This window comes from Budorcas taxicolor, chromosome 13, assembly GCF_023091745.1.
Source record: "Budorcas taxicolor isolate Tak-1 chromosome 13, Takin1.1, whole genome shotgun sequence".
Lineage (NCBI taxonomy): Eukaryota > Metazoa > Chordata > Mammalia > Artiodactyla > Bovidae > Budorcas > Budorcas taxicolor.
Window position 1 is genome coordinate 19,447,127 of NC_068922.1, and position 20,736 is coordinate 19,467,862.

General features: G+C 43.4%; 1 protein-coding gene across 3 annotated transcripts in view; it reads left to right on the plus strand.

Moving 5' to 3' along the window:
- NRP1 (neuropilin 1) overlaps positions 1-20,161 on the plus strand; it is a 146,367-nt gene extending 126,206 nt beyond the window's left edge. For 2 of the 3 annotated variants that reach the window (XM_052650758.1, XM_052650759.1), the window contains exons 12-17: positions 2,107-2,166; positions 8,221-8,358; positions 11,790-12,061; positions 12,552-12,648; positions 15,026-15,076; positions 17,161-20,161. In XM_052650758.1, the coding sequence (XP_052506718.1) occupies positions 2,107-2,166; positions 8,221-8,358; positions 11,790-12,061; positions 12,552-12,648; positions 15,026-15,076; positions 17,161-17,450 (908 nt within the window). In that variant the 3' untranslated portion in view covers positions 17,451-20,161. The remainder of the gene's footprint in view (positions 1-2,106; positions 2,167-8,220; positions 8,359-11,789; positions 12,062-12,551; positions 12,649-15,025; positions 15,077-17,160) is intronic. The other variant, XM_052650760.1, reaches the window with a different exon arrangement.
- The last annotated feature ends 575 nt before the right edge of the window (positions 20,162-20,736 follow it).

A 20,736-nucleotide genomic window follows, 5' to 3' on the forward strand; every position in this document is an offset into this window, starting at 1 on the left:
AAATACAGATGGTGTCACTTTAATGTCTTCTCCCAGGGGTGACCGATTTGGACATAGTGGGAGATAAGTATTGTAGCCAAATGCTCATTACCTCTAACAACACTGAATTCCAGGTGAACTGCACCAAACACATAGAAATAAAGAGAGATTTTTCTCTCCTTTGCTTGCTTGCCAAGGTGAAAATTCACCCTTGAAGTTCCTCATTTGCAAATGCCTTTGAAGTCATTAGATAATACAATTGGCTTCAAAGGCACCAGGAGGCCAGATTTCACATTGGATCTGTGTCTACCCGGCAGCAGAATTTGGCTCCCAACCTCTCACAAAATTGACAGTGCGTATCGGTTTTAAAAAGTGAGTTTTCACCTTGAGTCTTTCTCCTGTAAGACCACTGGGAACGGAATGCTAATGCGTTCTGGCCTCCCTCCAGTTCTGCCATTACAGATTCACCTTCTTAACCCATAATATATATAATTCCTTCTCCTAGCGCCTGCCTCGTTGAGGGCACATACATGTGTGACCACTCATCCAGCGTATTTACTGAGCAAGCGGGGGTAACACGACTTGGTGCCGCAGTGGATGAGCTCAGAAATCTTCAGGCCACCCCAGGAGCTCGGTTTTATGGCCCTCTGATTCATGAGCTGGGTGATTTCTGACCCGTGGGAGCTGTAGGTTAGGACCAGGGCTCAGCCAGAATAGGAATGATAATAGTCTCTTTATTGAATGATAGTATTGAAAGGTGTACAGTGGCACCTCATAACCACCTCCAAACGTTCCAGGATCAGCATGAGCCCACCCATGTCCTTACCCTGAGTCTGCCCAGGACTTTATCTCTTGGGAAAGCAAATAGATCCTCAACCATTATCTGCAAGGCGGACGCACATAAGGAGAAATGGCTTTCTCAAGTACCTGCGTAGTAAACAATAAGCCAGTTTTTCAAGAACATTCAAGTGGTGCTTGTGGTTTGGGCAAGTTGAGGAACAGGGCTGTAAAACAGAAATCTCAGGCTTCCCTGGTGGTCCAGTGGTTAGGACTCTGCCACTCTTCCGCCACAGGGGGCGTGGGTCCCATCCCTGGTTGGTGAAGATCCTGTAGGCTGCCTCCTGCTGCTGTCGCTAAGTCACGTCAGTGGTGTCCGGTTCTTTGAGACCCTATGGACTGTAACCCACCAGACGCCACTGTCCATGGGGATTCTCCAGGCAAGAATACTGGAGTGGGTAGCCACACCCTCCTCCAGGGGATCTTCGCAACCCAGGGATTGAACCCGAGTCTCTTGCCCGCATCTCCTGCATTGGCAAGTGGGTTCTTTACCACTAGCACCACCTGGGAAGCCAAAATAAATAAAACAGAAGTCGCAGGATAAAGGGCAGAAAATGGCTGAGCTAAGATACTTAAGCTGAGATGGTAGATCTAAGTTTCCGCAACGTCCTTGGATCAAGTATTCCAAGTCAACTCAGACTGATTAAAGTTCACAGTGTTCAGGCGGTTGTTTGTGCAGTCTTCCAGCTCCTCAGGACTGTGAAAAATGTGTCCCCCCCTTCTACTTTCCCTGCAGCTTGTCGAAGCTACATACTGGGTGGAATATTTGTCCTTGGGAAAAATAAACAACTACAGCAGCAAAAAAAGGAGGAATTAGAGCTATCCACTTTAAACCTTCAGTTTCTAAAATAGATGGTGGGGACCAGCCTTGCAACACCCTCCCCTCCAAAAGGCACACATCTGAAACCTTGGGAAACTATTTGAACTTAGAGGTCTAGGTCAAGTTTAATACTCAGGTCACTAAGGACCTTGGGAGGCCTTTGCTTTTCATTGTTGCCATTGTGAGCATCGTCGATTAGTCTGGGAGTCAAGGAATGCCCTCGGAAGGAAGTTTGGGATTATCCATACTGTCTAGATGCTTTATGAATAAATGGGTGAAAAATAGTGGTTTATTTGAACTTGGTGTGGTGGTGAGCAAAATTTGAGACAGTTACTCTAGCTGGAATTAAAAGAAGAGTTATTTAAGGGAACTGCTAGCCTTTAACAGACGTATGTAAGAGCGTTCTCTGCTGGGTATTGCTTGTCATCCTGCTTTTTCTCATCTCGGATGTTACTCTTTCTGTGTTTCAGGTGGTACCACTGTGCTCACCACAGAGAAGCCGACTGTGATAGACAGCACTATCCAATCAGGTATCAGATACCAAAGAGAAAATTGATTCACATATGTGTGTCTTCTTCCCCAAAATAGTGCATTGCTATGCTTCTCGGTTTGCATTTCCCATCAAGTCCTAGCAGAGATGCCACCAGCATCTGGTCCCCAAGCAGGAGCCATAAACACGGCTTCCCTTTCATCCACATGTATATGCAGCAGGGAGTGAGATTTCCTCCCCCATCAGTCATTGCCAAATGGTGACAATCCCCACTCTCAACGGAAGGAACCAAGGAACATACTTTGTTTAAACGCAGCACATCTAGGACATGGACTGTGTTTGCAAACTCAGGAGAAGGAAATCTCCCAGGCAGCAGCCTGACTATTTATTTTCATCGCCGCTCTGCAAATCGGAGACAGGCGAAGTTTGTCAGTTTTGCCTGCCACGGAGTTGGCAGTTTTACAGCCACGTTTCCAGTGGGTGCACCGCGAGATGGTGTGCAGGAAACCAGGGCTGGAGAGGAGAGCCCTGAGGCGGACTCCCTCTACATCCTTCTTTATTAACACATCACTGACCCGGGGCGGGGGTTTGCAAAAACTTAGTCGGGTGATTATTATGTAGGTGACTATTGAAATGTCTCCAGTTGATAACATTCAGGTAACAAAAGACGTGGGCTGCCCCAGTGGCTCAACAGTTAAGAATCTGCCTGTAACGCAGAAGATGCGGGTTTGATCCCTGGGTTAGGAAGATCCCTTGGAGAAGAAGTTTCTTGCCTGGAGAATCCCATGGACAGAGGAGCCTGGTGGGCTATAGTCCATGGGATCAAAAAGAGTCAGACACACTGAGCAATGAACTACAACAAAAGACATATTAATGTGTCTCTGGTCAGTAACTTGTTCATAGAGTCCTGTGATGACTTTCAGAGCTTTGCTGTTGATCAGGGCCCAGCCACAGGGAAATGGTGGCCTCCCCCTCACTCTCTGTATTTCGATAGTATTTTTTGAAAATCTTCCCCACAGACACACATGAGGGGAAACAGTGCGTATAAGCAATCAGAGGTTTTACATACTTTAAAAGTTAACCATTAGAGAGAGGTGAACAGGTCAGCTCACCAGCTTCTCCCATTTCCTCTAGTGAAGCCTGCTCAGCCTTGGCCTCCACAGTCACTTATTAACGGGCATGTGGTGTACATCAATGTTTCCTCAACAGCAGACCCTCCCCAGCCAGCAGAAAGCAGAAAGGACTGTTCTAATTAGCATGCTTCCTCAAAGGGTGCTGTCACTCTTGACCTGATTAAACTGCAAAACAAACCTCCCTTCAGTTGAACTTAACCCCAGTTTTTCCCATGGTTGGCTCTGGGTGACAGACTCCCTGCTACCACTGAGCTCATTGTTGTTTAGTTGCTAAGTCGTGTCCGACTCTTTTTGACCCCATGGACTGTAACCCACCAGGCCCCTCTGATCATGGAATTTCCCAGACAAGAATACTGGAGTGGGTTGCCATTTCCTTCTCCAGGGGATCTTCCAAACCCAGGGATCAAACCCAAGTCTTCTGCAGTGGCAGGAGGGTCCTTTACCACTGAGCCATTGAGGAAGCCCACCACTCAGCTAAGACACCCCCAAATACCGAAGATGAAACAGAAGAATAGTGTTCAGCTAAATCTTCACCGTGCAGGAGTCCCCCTCATATCTTTTCAGGTTATAAATGTGGCCTTGGGGGATTGGCTAGCTGCCTTTTGCTTGCTTCCCATCTTCCCTGATATATTTCTTCTTTTTTCCCACTCAGCCCCATCTGGGTGGTTTTCTTTGGGGTAACTTCCTGTAAGCTCTTTATGACTGTCACAGGGAATGGGGTGAGGTGAACAAGTGAAGTTAATAACGTAACAAACATTTTAACTGGTGCTCTAGTTTTTCCTCTTGCCAGAGAGTTAATTACAACCACTAGGAAGCTGCCATCAACAGATCTCTTCTCTTTGCTTGCCTGTCAAAAGAGCTAGGGGTCATCAAAACACAACAACAACCTGTGAACAAGAGCCCAAAATGAGATGACTCCCCCTCCGTGTTGGAGGTCTGTGTTATCAAAGCAGGAATGGTTTTGTGAACTTTTAATTTACGGCTCAAAGCTCTTGGCATGATGGCTTCAGGGGGAGCTCCAGAGCAAACAGTCATCTCCCAGCATCTACTGTGATCAGCGGGTGGATATACAAATCATGAACCAGTAAGAAGTCAACAGGCCAAGAAGGTGGTGGACTAGTGTCCCAAAGAACCATGTTACCCGAGTTAGAACTGAGGCTTCATTCATACTAAAAAGGGAGATGGTACAGCTGGTGGTTGTGAACTTCTTGGTCCTGGAATCCTTTGTTCTTGCAGCTGTCCATGTAGATTTGGTCACAATGTTCCTATAAAACCCCAGGAAGACAATTCATTATTTTCTGTCCTGCAACTTTTTGTCTGTACATGAACAGAAAGGTGTTGTACCTTTAAAGGTCAGAGCCTTGAGAATGGGCTCTCCTGTATATTTCAGGCTGTAGGCAGCATTCTTTTATAAAAGGTGCAGAGCCAGCACGGCTACACTCAGGCAACAGAGCATAGCGTTAGAGCTAAAGTAATATATCCAATATGGAGTCAGGTTTGTTCTCTGTTACAGAACCACAGACCTTACTGATAGGGATGGTCTAGTCCACAGTCAGCCCAGAGTCCTTTACAAGTTGCCTTGGTTTCCTGTTTTTCCATTGTCTGAGTCATGAATCTTGTTCTCTTCATCTGTATATAGTGAACTGTCTGTGTTTCTTTGAGGAGTTCTGTTCATTGTCACCTCCTGGCTAAGCCAATGCTTAGAACCTGAGCCTGCGTGGAGTCAGAAAGCAGGTCTAATTCTGAGGTTTCCCCTGCTCGTGGTCAGACCCATCTACTGATACCTGGATCCCCACTGTCCCGCAGGCACCTTGACAAACAGCAGGATATCAGACCTTAAACTTTCATCATCATCTGATTTTGCTGAAGCCACTAGAGAGTCAAGCAGAGTCTGAAGATTTCATGCTGAAGATTCTTCTCAATAGAATATGTTCAGTGGGCATATAATACCCATGTGCTATCTGGGTTGTCACCAGATGCATAAAAGCCTGTTAATGCTCTGCCAGGAACTGATGAGAAGCCCTGCATTTTAAATCCGTCTTCCCCTTGGCAGAAGGCTCTTACCCTCCAAGGATCCCCAAACATTCTCTAAATCAGTTCAGAGTATGTTCATGACCCATGGTTACATGGACCCAGCCACCTCTGCTTATTTCCAGCCTATGAGTAAGCGAGCTCACATATCCAATAGAAGTTCTGAAGACCAGATTTGAAAATTAAATCCTTGTGCATATATGGTGCTAATGATGTAACTCTGGGCAAGCTAGGTCCCCCAGGCGCAGCTGGTGCTGGCTCACAGCGGCTATAAATTTGTTTTAAGTTCAGAATATTGTTTCCTGCTATTTTTAAGAGTCAAGAAGGGATTTAGCCAGATTATTCCCAATGAATTTAATGAGAATTGTGCAGCTATGGGGCCTGGGTAATATTTTGAAGATTGAAAGGTCAAATGGACATTGTCCTGTATACTAATTTCATTTGTCCATTTGCTTTTTTCTCTTTCTCTGCCCTTTTCTCCTCTGCTTCTGTCCTTCTCTCTTCCTCTTTCCATTTCTAGAAATGTCTGTGTGTATTTTTGTGAGTTTAATAGCCTTTCTAGCCAGGCTTGAATCTTCAACATTGAGCTGTTCTGTCTCCATGCCCATCCCCCACAAAAGGTACTGATTAAAAATAAAATTCTAATTTAACAAGATTGCCATAAATTATATATGATTGAGCCAAAGAGAGAAGAGTAGTAAAATATGAAAAGTTTGAGTAGTCACTGTGTAAAATTCATAGATTGGAAAGAACAGTGGAAGATAAAGGTTGACTTCCATTCACTCGAATAGGAGATGTCAAAATTAGTCTTTCAGGCAAAGTCGCCCTTTGTCTTGGCCACAAAAATACCCAAGTTCATTTATTTTATGACACTGCCAGAATAGTAATCGCCAAATTATGGATGGTGTGGTTTTCTGTAAATTATACAATAAATTTAAAGCATTAACAAGGCAGATATTACCAGAAATGTGTATCCTGTAATGACTGACTGCCCTCCTCTCTGTGTAGGTCTTATAAATGACATTTAAGGAGAAAACCTAAAACCACACACATATTAATATTTTTCAGTATTAACAGTTTCTAACACAAGATTACACAACAGCGCATTCCAGGGCCGTGGGTGTTGGCAGCCAAGGTTACTCAGCTACTCCTCCATTGCTCAGCTGACTGCATCTGCAGAATTCAGTCATGCTGTACAGAAGGGAGGATTTGGGAGAGGGTTTCTCATGCTTTAAGAAGCCCTATTTCATGGTTATGATGGACTGGGGCATAAAATATGTATCTCCAGTGACACTACCGCTGTGAAATATAGCCCTTTGCACAAACTGAAAGTGCTTGTGTTATACACATCACATGACTTACTAGGCTTTCTTTCTCCAGCTGGCCCCGGTGAGTCCTTGGGCAGGTCACACTGTCATTGGAAGGGAGAATCCATCTTGCTCAGTTTCGAGGATGCGTATGGTGCCTTCCTTCCAAAATTTCATATTAGCATTTGAAAGGAGTTCCTTGGAAACTAAAAATGCAAAGTAACTCATTCTTATCTATTCAGTAAATCTTTCCCTTACCCTGCCTCCTGCCTGCCATTGTTGAAGTGGGGGAGGGGCAATGGAGCCCAGACTCAGTAGAAAGCAAAATATTTGTGTTAAACACTTAGACAAAGTTAAAGGAAAGACCACAATGAGATAGGCTCTCAGCCTGACCCTAATACAGCGTAAAATATCATACTTCCCTTTTGCTACAGAGAGATTGTTTAGACTTATTTTTTAGATCAGCAGGCAAGCTGCTGGGGGCACCCTCCTTTTCGTCTCAATGCTGCCATCTTGTGGACGCCTGAACTCAGTGAGAAGCAATGACCGTCATTAGAGAAAACAGCCCCTATTGTGTGTTTAATTTTATATTCAGGAGACAAGTGGGACTGGCAGAAAGAAAAGAATTTTATCTTTAGGATTATTTTTATTGTTAACTCCAGTTTACCAAAAATAATTCCAAATATCAAGGGCTTCATTTTCCCCATCCTTAAAAAGTTAACCAAATTCCCCCAGCAAAAAGGTTGAGTAAAAACTAAGGCTATACAAGTTAGGAAAAAAAAAAAAAACAACCCATAGTCAAATAGCACTTTGTAGAACACATGAAACAAATCATTCTTGAGACTCCCTTCACACTCTTTTTAGAACCCAAAGGAAGCATTTTGAACATTAAAAAATATACAAGTGGGTACCCATTCAAATATGCTTTGGCTTTACTTGACCCTATATTGCAGTTTTAAGTGGGGCAAACAATTTATATGCAAATCTGAAAATTCACTAAAGAAGCAGAGATTTCCCACTTAAAATTAATTGACCTGATATAAAGCACAGAAGTTAAAAAAAAAAATCTTAACGAAATGCTTCAGAGATCTGCCAGTAAAAACCTGGAGCATAAGCTGGTGTATTGAGAATACAGATAACCTCCAGGGTGAGATACTCAGCCAAGTCACGTTTCTAGACTTTGGAGGTTCATGGGTCAGTCTCTTAATTAAGATTCTTTTCATTGGTGGATATCAATTTATATGACTGTCCTCAAGAGCAGAGTATCTTTTATATTAAATATTGTGGAAATAGGGAGAATGCTACAGATGTAATAATACATGCTTTGGAAAGTAACCTTCCTGGAAATTTTATGTACCAAGTTGACAGGCAGTCCATAATCTTTTTTGAGCTGGAGCCAAAAAAAAAAGTTACTAAATGTGATGCTGCAAGCTTGTGCATCTCTCCATGCATCTTTTGCATTCCTTGGCAATCCTGGGTGTTGTGACCTTCCTAGGATTTTCAGATAGATATTAAATTATATAAATCGTGCTTTCCATGAAGGAATTAAGGACCTTTCTGACCTAAATGATCAAATGTGTGTTTCTCTACTTGTCTCTGTTTCTTCCTTTCCACCCGCTGAAGAGTTTCCAACATATGGTTTTAACTGTGAGTTTGGCTGGGGTTCTCACAAGACATTCTGTCACTGGGAACATGACAATCATGTGCAGCTCAAATGGAGTGTGTTGACCAGCAAGACGGGACCGATTCAGGATCACACAGGTAATGGAGGGTTCACTGTGGCCTCATTTCTTTAAATTTGAGAGGGTGTTACTGAGGAAGGTTGCTGGGGTCTGTGAGTTTAGAAAATACTGCAGATCGTTTACTTGTGCTTTTATTTTCTGGAATTAAAAAGATGCCCTTCCCTAGTAGAGATTCTCTTAGGCCACTTACTGGAGAATGCTAAATAAACTTAGCAACTGATTGACCCCTGTGAAAAGTAACAAACTGGGCAAATCAGTGTGTGTGAATTAGGACCCGTTTTCTACTCCTTCTGAACTGTTTTCATGGGACATGTCAAACATAGACAAAAGGAGAAAAGAAATACAAAAATGAACCCTCTCTGTACATGACCCAACTTCAACACTCATCAGATCCTAGTAATCTCATTTTATCTCTAGCATCCCGACTCTGAGTGATTTGGAAGCAAGTCTAGACATAGATAGTGTCATTTCATTTATTGCCTAATGCTTACTCTCTTGACCCTCGGAGTGGAAGTGGATTGGGGTCAAGGGTTGAAATCTTGTTCTTTTGAGGAAGATAGTAATCTAGCTCATTCTCTCTGAGCAAGTAGAAACCTCGCCACACCCCAGTTTACAGCCCACCCCACCTCCTGTTTTACTTTCCTTCTAAGATTAATTAGGGTTAGGGTGCACAGGGAGCTGTCAGCCCCTCTAGGAACTCTTACCCATTGCCATCCTCTTTTCCTCCTAGTCATTACTCAGCTTGAGAGATGGACTAAAAAACCATCAATGTCCTGTTTAAAAAAAAAAAAAAAATTCATATACTCATACACACACACACAAAAAACACACCCAACCCACAACCTTCCAGCCCAATCAGTGTTACTGACAACACTGCTTGTTCAAGTCATGGTTCCCAGAAGAGACCCCAGAGGGGCATTTGCTGAGGCTGAGACATCTCATTAAGCCAAGGTCCCCCTTGATGAGTGGGCCAGTGGGCTGATGGACAGCCAAAGGCTCCTTCATGCTTTTCCCACTTGGTTGTTCACTCTGCCCCAGTGAATACAACCATTAAGTAGGTTGAATAGGCCTCTTTTCATCACGGCTACCTCCTTTCCTAATAAGAATGACAAGGAAATTGGATAAAATTGAACTCCTTCAATTCTGAGACACTTTCAATTGAATCTTAAGACAAGCAGTTTTAGAAAACTTAAAATACTTTGACTGTAAATGGCACTGTACGTAGAAATGGCACCAAATTAACCAAATGCAATTAGCTGAAATGAAGGCAGTAATGGTGGAAAAATTGATGCAAAGTGAAGCAAAAAGGCTCAGTAGGATCTGACATTCAAAGGAGGTTAAAAGCTACGTTAGCCAGAGACAAAAGCTAAAAGGCTTACAGAAGTACAGTGCTAATTGAGAAAACGGAGAGAGAGTTCCTGACCTAGAATTGCGATAAAACCCCGAAAGGAAAAATATCAGCGCTTTATGTGTTGGAGTGTCAGAAAAGGCAGGCGTGTCTTAGATGAACGGCTGAGAAGTGTGATTCCTTCAGAAGCATTTTTCTCTTTTGTCCTCCCGGGAGCCCTCCAGATCCACCCAGACCAGAAAGAGCCCCCGCAGCACTAAACTTGCAATCATTTGCTGAGCGAGCTGGGTGAGCCTGGCATCTGAAAGGCAGGGACTTGTTAACATGAAAGTCTGGATGAAAAGAGCCCCACACACAAGACACACGCACACAGCCTGCCACAGCTCATGTGTGGTGCTTTGCAAATCAGACGTGGAGGCTTCTGAAAATGAACAGTATCTAGGTACAATAGTCTGTGGCCCGATTTTGAATTTATCAAAGGGATCCCGATTGGTTTTCCGCATTGGACCTCTAACAATAGAGCTGTGTCATTTCTTATAGAGGATTCCCCAAACCCGTGGCAGATGCTGGGAGGGGCACGGGAGATGTAGGTATAAAGGAGGGAGTCCGAGCCTGGGGGCATTCACAGTCTGGTTCCAGGTGAGAAACAGCTCACCCATGCCGTGGGATGAGGGTGTCCAATGGCAGGGGGAGCAGGGGTGGCAGAAGACAGCACAGAAGGGAGCAAAGATGTGGGCCTGGCTCAGGGACCAGCTCAGCTAAGCATCCTCAACCTCATTCTTCTCCACACAATGGGGGCAAGGCGGCAGAGGCAAGGTGGGGTAAGGTCTTACCTGCCTGTCTTGGTGGGCTGAGAGAGGTGGCACCATCACACAGACAGGTGACCATCATTAGGTAAATCAGTGGGAGAAAACAGACCCCAGGAGTGACCGAGTCTACACGGTCCAGGAGAGATGGAGATCGCACACATTCTGCTGGGGCTGTGGCTTCTATTTCCCACCCTCCTTTCATTATCCCACCCACCAGTTTTATTAAGAGTGCTGAGGAGCCTCTCATACAAGCAGCCGGGTGAGGGAGGAAGATGGTGGGTGAGGACACACCCACTCCACCTGCACGCTGCTGACACAGGGTGCACCCACATACACGCAGTGCAAGAGCATCTCCCAAAGGTGCCAGCCCCTGGGGCGGCACACACAACACCCCATTGCCCACCGAAGCTGGCCATCAGATCCACGCTTTCATCAGGTGCGGCGTTCAAGTAGCATTTCTATTTGCAGAGCAAACAGTGAAACATGAGTTGTGTGTTTAGACCAGGTGGCAGCAGGAGGCAGTGCTCCCACCGGGGGTCATTAACAGGAAAGCCGGGAGTTAGTCCTCCAAGCTCAGCAAGCATCTCCGTTGCTGAAATGGCACATTCTAATAAGCCTCAGAAAAGCAGCCTCTCCTCTCCTGGAACCAGAAGCCCACATCAAACAAGAGCGGGACTCACAGTTGAATTTCAAGCTCTCAGGTGTATTTAAGAAACTTATTAATATAAGCCATTAAAATAAACTAGGGGAAAAGAATTGGAATTTGAAGTGGGGGTGGGGGGAAATTGCCAAATTATGTGGACAGACAGCAGCTTCATTGTTATCAGGCAGTTATAGTAACCAAAGCATCATCCACCAGAAGTCTTCCTGCTCCAATGGTAAATAAATAAGAATAGATCTAAATATTTACATTTACTCTCTGTGTTCACACACGTGTGGCTCAAGTCTTAAAATTGCATGGAAATAGGTCTTCCAGTACATCTGATCTGCTTGCAATGGTGTAGAGACCAACGCAGGTCATAGCCCATGTCCATGTGACCATGCATTCTAGATAAGTGGTATCCGACTATTGAGGTTTACAGTTTCCAGCACAAACGTCCTTTCATGGATGCCAAGAGCAGAGCCTTTCAATGCCACTGAGGTTACCTACCATTACCCACTTCACCACCACCACCGCTGCACAGTTGGGTTCTGGTGCTCTGGCCAGGAGAGGTTTGAGAGCAGAACTTGATGGAAAAGAGACAGAGGTTCATCCATCTGGCCATTCCCCAACACAGCTTTTTGTCACAGCAGGAGATGGCAACTTCATCTACTCCCAAGCTGATGAAAACCAAAAGGGCAAAGTGGCTCGCCTGGTGAGCCCCGTGGTTTATTCCCAGAACTCTGCCCACTGCATGACCTTCTGGTATCACATGTCTGGTTCACACGTGGGCACGCTGAGGGTCAAGCTGCGCTACCAGAAGCCAGAGGAGTATGACCAGCTGGTCTGGATGGCCATCGGACACCAAGGGGACCACTGGAAAGAAGGGCGTGTCCTGCTCCACAAATCTTTGAAGCTTTACCAGGTGAGCCCCCTTTCCTAGGTCGGGGCAGGCAGCTGCTTCGGGGGCACTGGGATGCTGTTTGAAAGCTATGCAAATGAGATGCGGGAATCATTCCAAAAATTATTTCAGGTGTGTCCTCAACCTGAGATACCGATACACCGATGATCATCTAGGTAGCATTATTTCATAGTCTCCTAGTTGACAGCCAGAGGACTGATTGCTAAGAAAGAAGGGAAATGCTACTCTCTAATTATTTAGGGCTGTCACAATCAACATTCCTTTTATTTGCTGCTCTTCCTAGTTTTAGATTCTGTGTCACACAAAGAGAATGTGAGGAGAAGTTTTATACCATCCCCAAGCAGTTAATACGGATTGAAGAGCAAGTCGCGTGCTCATTCGAAATCTCATGAATTTCATTTACGTGCTGTGACTTGAGCTGCACAAACATATGTAAACACTGTTATTTGGGACCAAACATTTAAATACTGTGAAAATGATCTCATTTTGTTAGGTGATTTTTGAGGGTGAAATCGGAAAAGGCAACCTTGGCGGGATTGCGGTGGATGATATTAGCATCAATAACCACATCCCTCAAGAGGACTGCGCAAGTAAGTATGGGTTGCTGTAGAAACCAGTGCGGTGCTTGCTCAGGGCATGAGTCTGTCCACTTTATGGTCTTTGTCATGCTCACTTAGACCTAGAATTTTAATGTGGGCTATAAGCACGTCCTATAGATGTGCTTGCTTTGATACAACAAGGCATAAAGCCAGGTCAGTCTACCTTCTGCTACCGCATCATCTAACCTGGTTCACTTAGAATGTCTGGATAGTATTCACAGAAGTACACCAATAATGTGCAACCAAAAATCGTAGCAAAGAAGAAACTCACAATTTCAGGCCGTGCCTAAACATTGTGATGAAAAGTGGAAAACTCAGACATCTGGGTAATTCCAGATATCTCAATGTATAAACAAAATAGGAAGCCTTTGAAATTTTTCATCACAGTGGATTTAATGAAGATTACATTGTGAATGAATCATAGACAACATCATTCTTTGATTTATTATAAAAATAAGTAGAGGTTTCTGACTCTCCTAACAGTTGAAATGCCTCAAAAGAATAAATGAAATTTAGAGATTTTGCCTAGCATTTCAGAGTTTATGGATTTTTCTTGGCCTGGTGTATATGAATAAAAGTCTTGACATAGAAAACCAATTCATACTCCCAGTTCTTGATATATAATTATAAATAGCATCACTAATGGCAATGTAATAGCACAGTAATTAGTCTTAAGCTCCACTTGCTACACTTAAACTTTTGTTATATATCATGATATAATAGGATGTTAATTATAACAAAATGGAATAAGCCTATTGGGCAAATTTAAGACAAAGGAGGCCTGTTGGCTATAATGGGTTTTTGGTCATTTCAGCAATTTACAAAGCTTTTATTATACAATATATTGGATATATGTAGTCCCTAAAGTGGCAATAATTTGATAGGGTCGATTGAAGAAATTAGAATGAGCAGTGAATAAAGGTCTGCTTCATATTATGTAAGGAAATCTATTTAATGCCACAGTACCTAGCAGACCTTCATAGAAAAAATAATAAGGCTTAATATTGAAGTTACAACTGCTTTACAAACTCCCCAGCATCCAGGTCTACACAGTTGTTAATATGTCTATTTCATATAGTTACATAGGGCCTATGCTACTTTCATTCCTTTTCCAAGATGGGAAGGCTGATGGTGATGTTTTTGGAATGGGAGAGCAAACTCCACCAACTGAAACAAAGAAGTACTTTCAGTTTGGTTCAACAGGTTTTCTCTGATTAAGGGCAAAGCAGCTTCCTAGTGCTACAGTGAAGACACAGAGGCTAATACAAGTCCCCTGAGCCTTTTTCTGTTCATGTGACTGGGCTGCTTAGCTGTGGTTACTGCTGGGCGTTATACTCAGGAAGCCACAGCTAAAGCACCATTAAAACTTCATGTTCTCCTGTCTTTAAAATGGATAACCAACAAGGACCTGCTGTGTAGCACAGGGAACTCTGCTCATTGTTATGTGGCAGCCTGGATGGGAGGGGAGCTTGGGGGAGAATGAATACGTGTATATGTATGGCTGAGTCCCTTTGCTGTTTACCTGAAACCATCACAATGTTGTTAATTGGCTATACTCTAATAGAAAATAAAAAGTTTTAAAAAATAGTAAAAAAAAACCAACCCAACAACTTTGTGTTGCTGTGACAGTAAGAAGTTGTCTAAGATAATTCTACAATTATTCGTCACATATGTTTCTTTGAAAATTTAGCCCTGGATGCTAGGAGATTATCAGCTCTTTATTAATTATTCATGCATTAATACCACAAATATTTATTGAATCATGGAGTGTGTTCTGGACACTGTTCTAAATACTGGGGACATAGGTGTGAACCAGGTCCCTATCGTCTACTAGAATCATAAAGGACACCGGGACTCCACTCCCCCTGGAGACTTTTTTTTTTTTTATAAGACACAGGATGCAGTCTGTGGCCTTAATGAGCTGACATACTATATGGGAAACCAACTAACACTTAGGAAGCCCTTATCTACAAAAGCACAGGATGGCAGCCATATGTGCAACCCCACTTCTGTTTTCTATTTTTACCAGACTTCCCCACACTCCAAATGCCAGAGCCACTTCCCCACCTTCCCCCCGTGGCCCGACTCCCCCCAACCCGCCTCCACTGCACTCCCCACCCGTCTCCTAAGACAACGCGCTCTGCTGCAGCAGGGCTTCCTGGATTTAGATCTGACTCCAATTCCCTAATCATTCAGCACTGCCTCTCTATAGCTCTCCAGTTACCTGGGGGGTCGGATTGTGCTAAGACCTTTGAGGAAAAACCCAGCAGAGCCGCTGCTGATTAGTGTGTGAGGGTTGATGTAGTTTGTATGTATTATATTTGGTTGAGAGTTCAAATATCTCTTTCAATTTTCTTTGACTTGTCAGAACCAGCAGACCTGGATAAAAAGAACCCAGAAAGTAAAATCGATGAAACAGGTAAGTTTGTCTTGCTGACTTATTTTTAAAACAGTTTACATGGCTTTTATTATATTTATGGAGAAACTCTAAAACTCTGGCACACCAGGGTACTAAGTGAAAGTCACTCAGTTGTGTCTATACAGTCCATGGAATTCTCCAGGCCAGAATACTGGAGTAGGTAGCCTTTCCCTTCTCCAGGGGATCTTCCCAACACAGGAGTTGAACCCAGGTCTCCTGCATTGCAGGCCGATTCTTTACCAGCTGAGCCACAGGGGAAACCCGGGGTACCAAAGCAGTTCACATAGAATAAACACCTACCCATGTCAATGATGGAGAAGGCAATGGCACCCCACTCCAGTACTCTTGCCTGCAAAATCCCATGGATGGAGGAGCCTGGTGGTCTGAGGGTTGGACACGACTCAGTGACTTTACTTTCACTTTTCACTTTCATGCATTGGAGAAGGAAATGGCAACCCACTCTAGTGTTCTTGCCTGGAGAATCCCAGGGACGGTGGAGCCTGGTGGGCTGCTGTCTATGGGGTCGCACAGAGTCGGACACGACTGAGCGACTTCACTTTCACTTTTCCCTTTCATGCATTGGAGAAGGAAATGGCAACCCACTCCAGTATTCTTGCCTGGAGAATCCCAGGGACCGGAGAGCCTGGCGGGCTGCCGTCTATGGGGTTGCACGGAGTCGGACACGACTGAAGCGACTTAGCAGCAGTAGCAGCAGACTTCAAACTGATTAATTCAAAAGTGTGTTTTCATTGAACACTTCTTTGTGATCCAGTGCAAGGCATTTGGTTGGAGTGAGGTCCTGCCCGATGTTGTATTCCCAGAAGTCTCCATGCCTCCTGCCAGCAGTGGCAGGTGTTGGACACTTGCCCCAGCATCACTCAAGCTGCTGCTCACAGATCTGTGCCCTGTCCATCAGCATCAGCACCAGTTGCCATCAGAAATGTGCACATATTAATACCATAGCCAGACTTGGATTTGGTAGAGACAAATAGAGATGGCGCCATATTCACAGTTGATCATCTCAACACGAGGCTCATTTAGCTTAGTTACGTGGTCCACACTGAGATGTAAACTTTATTAGAGATTGTTTCAAAACAGTGTCGCATCAAGGGAGAGAATATTAATATGTCCCTGTAGCTTCTTTCCCCCTGTAGGGACTTGCATCGCATATTTTTAGTTTCCTTTGATTGGAATCCTTGTTGATCAGAACACCATTAAGTAAACACCAGGCCTGTTGCACATTAACATTCTAGTCTCATTTCTAGTATCAGGTAATGAGGCTCAGAGCTCCCATGTTAATAATTTCTCGTGTTCCACTCTAAAGAAAACATTTCCCCAATGCCTGCGTGCAGAGCTGTGTGACCATCTCCAGTGAAACAACCAGGGCAGCAAAGATGCTGATTATTAAATGTGTTCTGTTCAGTACAACACCGACCTGGCTTCTCAGTTGGAGCCATAAGCCATTTAAAATAGCAGCAGCAGGCATGTCCTCATTCTGTCGGAAAGCTCTCTCCTGATTGAGTGAAACCATGGTCGGTCTGGGGGGAAACTTGAAGATCTGACTTGTGGTAGGACCACCACTCAGAAGTGCAGCTTGGGCCATCTTCTCATGCAGGATTTGGGGATCAAACAGATGCATCAGGAATGGTTAAATCCCCTGCTAGACCAATGTGGGAAGGAGCATTTTGCAAAGCTTATAGATTGCGTATCTGGCCAAGGACAATAAACACAGATTACAGTCTCATGGAGGGCGGGCTGCATAAAATCTGAATTAGATAAGAACCCAGCCCTAACGGCTTGCCCAGAAACAGTGGTTTCCATGTGCTAAGCTTTCTGTCGAAATCACAGCACCAAAGCCCCAATACCTTCCCTCCCACGCGTTGTTTCCCAACAACTCTCAAACATAAATGCTGGTGTTTCTTGGCAATGGAGGAGCCGGACCCCACCACAGAAATCCCCCAGGGGCTCTCTTGGGAAGGACAGCCCAGAGCCAGATGTGTGCTTAACTTCTTGTCCATTTTGCTGTCTACCGTCATCTGGTGTGTTAGCAGTGCTCATGGAGCCAATTTTGTTTTTCTCCCCAGGGAGCACACCAGGCTACCAAGGCGCGGGTGAAGGTGATGAGAACATCTCCAGGAAGCCGGGCAATGTGCTGAAGACCCTGGACCCCATCCTCATCACCATCATCGCCATGAGCGCCCTGGGTGTCCTCCTGGGCGCTGTCTGCGGGGTCGTGCTGTACTGTGCCTGTTGGCACAACGGGATGTCAGAAAGAAACTTATCTGCCCTGGAGAACTATAACTTTGAACTCGTGGATGGCGTGAAGTTGAAAAAAGACAAACTGAATCCACAGAGTACTTACTCGGAGGCGTGAAAGCAGACAAGAGGTGAGCAGGCAAGCAGAAGAGTGGAGCGGAGGACAGAGCTTGAGCTGGGGGCCGGCTGATCTTTCACTGTTCAGGCTGGGAAGCGCGTTGATGACGCCAAGCCAGCTTTTTCTCAGGAGCTTCAATGAGTTTGGCCGACAGACACGGACAACTTAGCTGTGTTAACAATCGGAATCCTGTACAGTCAAGCTTCTTTCTTTTGGTTTCGTTGGAATAATCAAATGCTGGTGTTGAGACCAAGTATGATTGACTTAATCATTCAAAGGACTCCCCTTTCCCCTTCTCTCTCCTATTCCTCTTCTGGATTCTTTTAGCAAACTGTGCAAAATCCAAGATGCTGGCACCAAGTGTATTTAGCGGGCCCCCTTTGACGGACACGCTACCTGCAGCCCAGTGCCCAGAATATATTCGAATAACCGCCTTTCAGTGGACTCCTGAAGCTGGCCTTGTGTATAATCGCCCGCGTCGTGGATAGGCAAAGAAGGAGTAGAGTGTTTTCTGTTAAAGTATACCGTAGCCTCAGTACCAGTCTAGTGTGTCAGCTCTGTTTACGAAGCAATACCGTCAGATTTCCTCGATGTTTTCCAGTGTTGTACTCAACCTCGTGCTGTGAACTCCATACAGAAAACTGTGCCATCATAAACACTGCTGGCAACTGGGTGTGATGCGGACAACCGCATCGAAGAATCCTTGGCACTGGCTAGTCTACGTCCTCTCAAGTGCCTTTTTGTTTGTACTGGTTCTCATTGTGTTACATTCACCCGCCCTGTTTTTCGCTGGTGAAAGCCCTCTTCTTGAATCAAACCCTGGGGGCCTGCTGACGAAGAAGAAAGTATATTTTAGTGTGAGATGTCAGCCTCCAGGAAGGCAAGGGCTCCGAAGATTTGGCAACGCGACTTAATCGTTCCGCTTTTTCCGTAGTTCAATTTCATGTCTCTTGACCCTTTTGTATAAAGCTGCAATATTCTCTCTTACTGTTCTTTCATATGGAATGTATTTTCAAATGTAAACTCTTTCTCTGCTATCCCTCTGTCTTTTTTCTCTCTTAGGATTTAAGCATTTGCCATTCTTCAGAAAAGAAACTCGCAGCTTTAACCTGCTGGGAATGGCAAACAATTTTACTAGACTTTATGTTGGAAAAATAAATAAATAAGGGAAATTCCTAACTTTGCCCTCCAAAGTATAACTTTGGTTTCCTTGTTAACTGGTTAAAGTGACAGTATCTTTTTTCCTAAAGCCATTTGCTATCTATACCAATCAAAATGATCTTCAGTAGAAATGTTTGCATTTAGTAGAAATAGTGGTTAAGTTGAGGGAAGAAATCATTGGCTTTCAAGTGAGACTCAAAGGGATGAAATTCCCTCAAAATCCAAAAATCAGAGATTTTTACACCCAAATACATGAAAATGACCCATGAGAACCTTCTTGTTTTGGTATTGAGTCAAGCAAAGGAAGTGGAAGAAGGAATGGTTAATTTAAGAAAGCAACCATAAATTCTAGTGCCTGGGGATGGAGTATTTTAAGATAAGAGAGGGGAAGAAAAGGAGTAAAGTCAAAACAAATGTTCTTAAAAATCCATTCAGCAGCAACCCTGAAAAAACAAGAGACTTAGGGAAAGCTTCTGGAAACTTCCAGTGGCTCACAATGAGAAAGCCTGCCTTAGAGCTGGCAAGACGTAAGCCACAGAGAAGTAAATGTCTTATGAGGCAGCTATGAATTAGCCTGAAGAAGCTTTGGTTGTTTTCCGTGTGTTTATGCCCTGCCGTGTAGGACAGAAGAGCTTCCTCCCTCCTACACTGATGTAGGTCTCACTCAAGTACATCTGTGGGGGTCACATTTGCATCATGGAGCTGAAAGTCCATTCATCCTGGTTTAATTGAAATGAGAATGCCTTTTGTTTCCAGGAAAGTATTGATCACTATGAAAGAAGAATAGATTCTTAACCCCCAGGGGCATCCATTCAGCCGTTATAATCATACCCAGACGAAAGCATTAAGACTTGATTTTTTTTTAGGCAACAGACTTAAAGTTGTCCTCAGCCAAGGAAAAATGATACTGCAACTTTAAATTTTAAAGTATCTTGCACTGATAAATATATTTAAAAAGTATATGTTTATAAAGTTATTAATTTGTAAAGGCAGTGTTACAAAATGTTCAGTTTATATTGTTTTAGATTGTTTCATAATTTTAAAAGGTGTAAAATAACATATTTTTTCTTTATTGAGATCTATAAATCTTTCTGTAGTAAAATGTTTTCATTTTACTGGTATATTATTGCTTCATGTTTTGTACCATCATAAAATTTTGTGCAAATTTTTTTTACAGAAATTTTTATTTTCTATGACAATATGACACTTGTAAATTGTTGTTTCAAAATGAACAGCGAAGCCTTAACTTTAAATGACATTTGTATTCTCAGACACTGAGTTGCATAAAACAACCACATAGAACTGAACTGTAACTTAAATTCCAAACTATGACTACTACATTCCAAAGAAACAGTTGAATTAAACATTTTCATAAAATATCCCAAACCTGATGGCTTTTATTATATTAGCTTTGTTACTGTTAAAGAAATTGGTATTATTCCAGCAACAAATAACTTTCAAGATTTTTTTAAGTTCTTTTTTTAAAATAATATCCTAATAAGGAGAGAAGATTAAGAAAACATTTCCTGAAAGTAGAACATCAACCCAAATTGGACACTTGTCAAGATAAGGCATAAAGAATTTGGCCTTATAAATGGAAATTTTTCAACTCCAAATCTTGTGTCAAATGTTTCTATATTCCATTTAGTAAAGTTTTTTTTTTTTTAATGAAATTCCCATATGTCTGTTGGTAAGTTTTGTTCTTATAGAAAATAGGTAATAAACTGGATAGTGTTTATGCATGCAGCTGTGCTAAATTTCTTTAGAGGGCAAAGCTAAGCATGGCATTGCAGCTGGCTACTTGGTAATTCTTGGAAAATTTTGAGTTCACCCGGGACCAAAATAACAGTAGTATAGTAATAATAATAATTACAATAACAAAGACGAGAAGGGTGAAATCAAAGCATGCTCTGTAGGATAGAGTACCATTCACAAACCAACAGTTCTTTGCTTACTTTCCTCTGATTATAGGAAAATTTAATTCTGAAGCACAGGAAATCTATGAAGGTGGACTGCTCTGCACAGCTCTTCCCAGTGAATCAATAGTCTACTTTTCTCTGGACACTGATGTCTTTGGCATCTTCCAAGTTTTAACTAAGAAGAGAACATTTGCCCTACTCAGTGG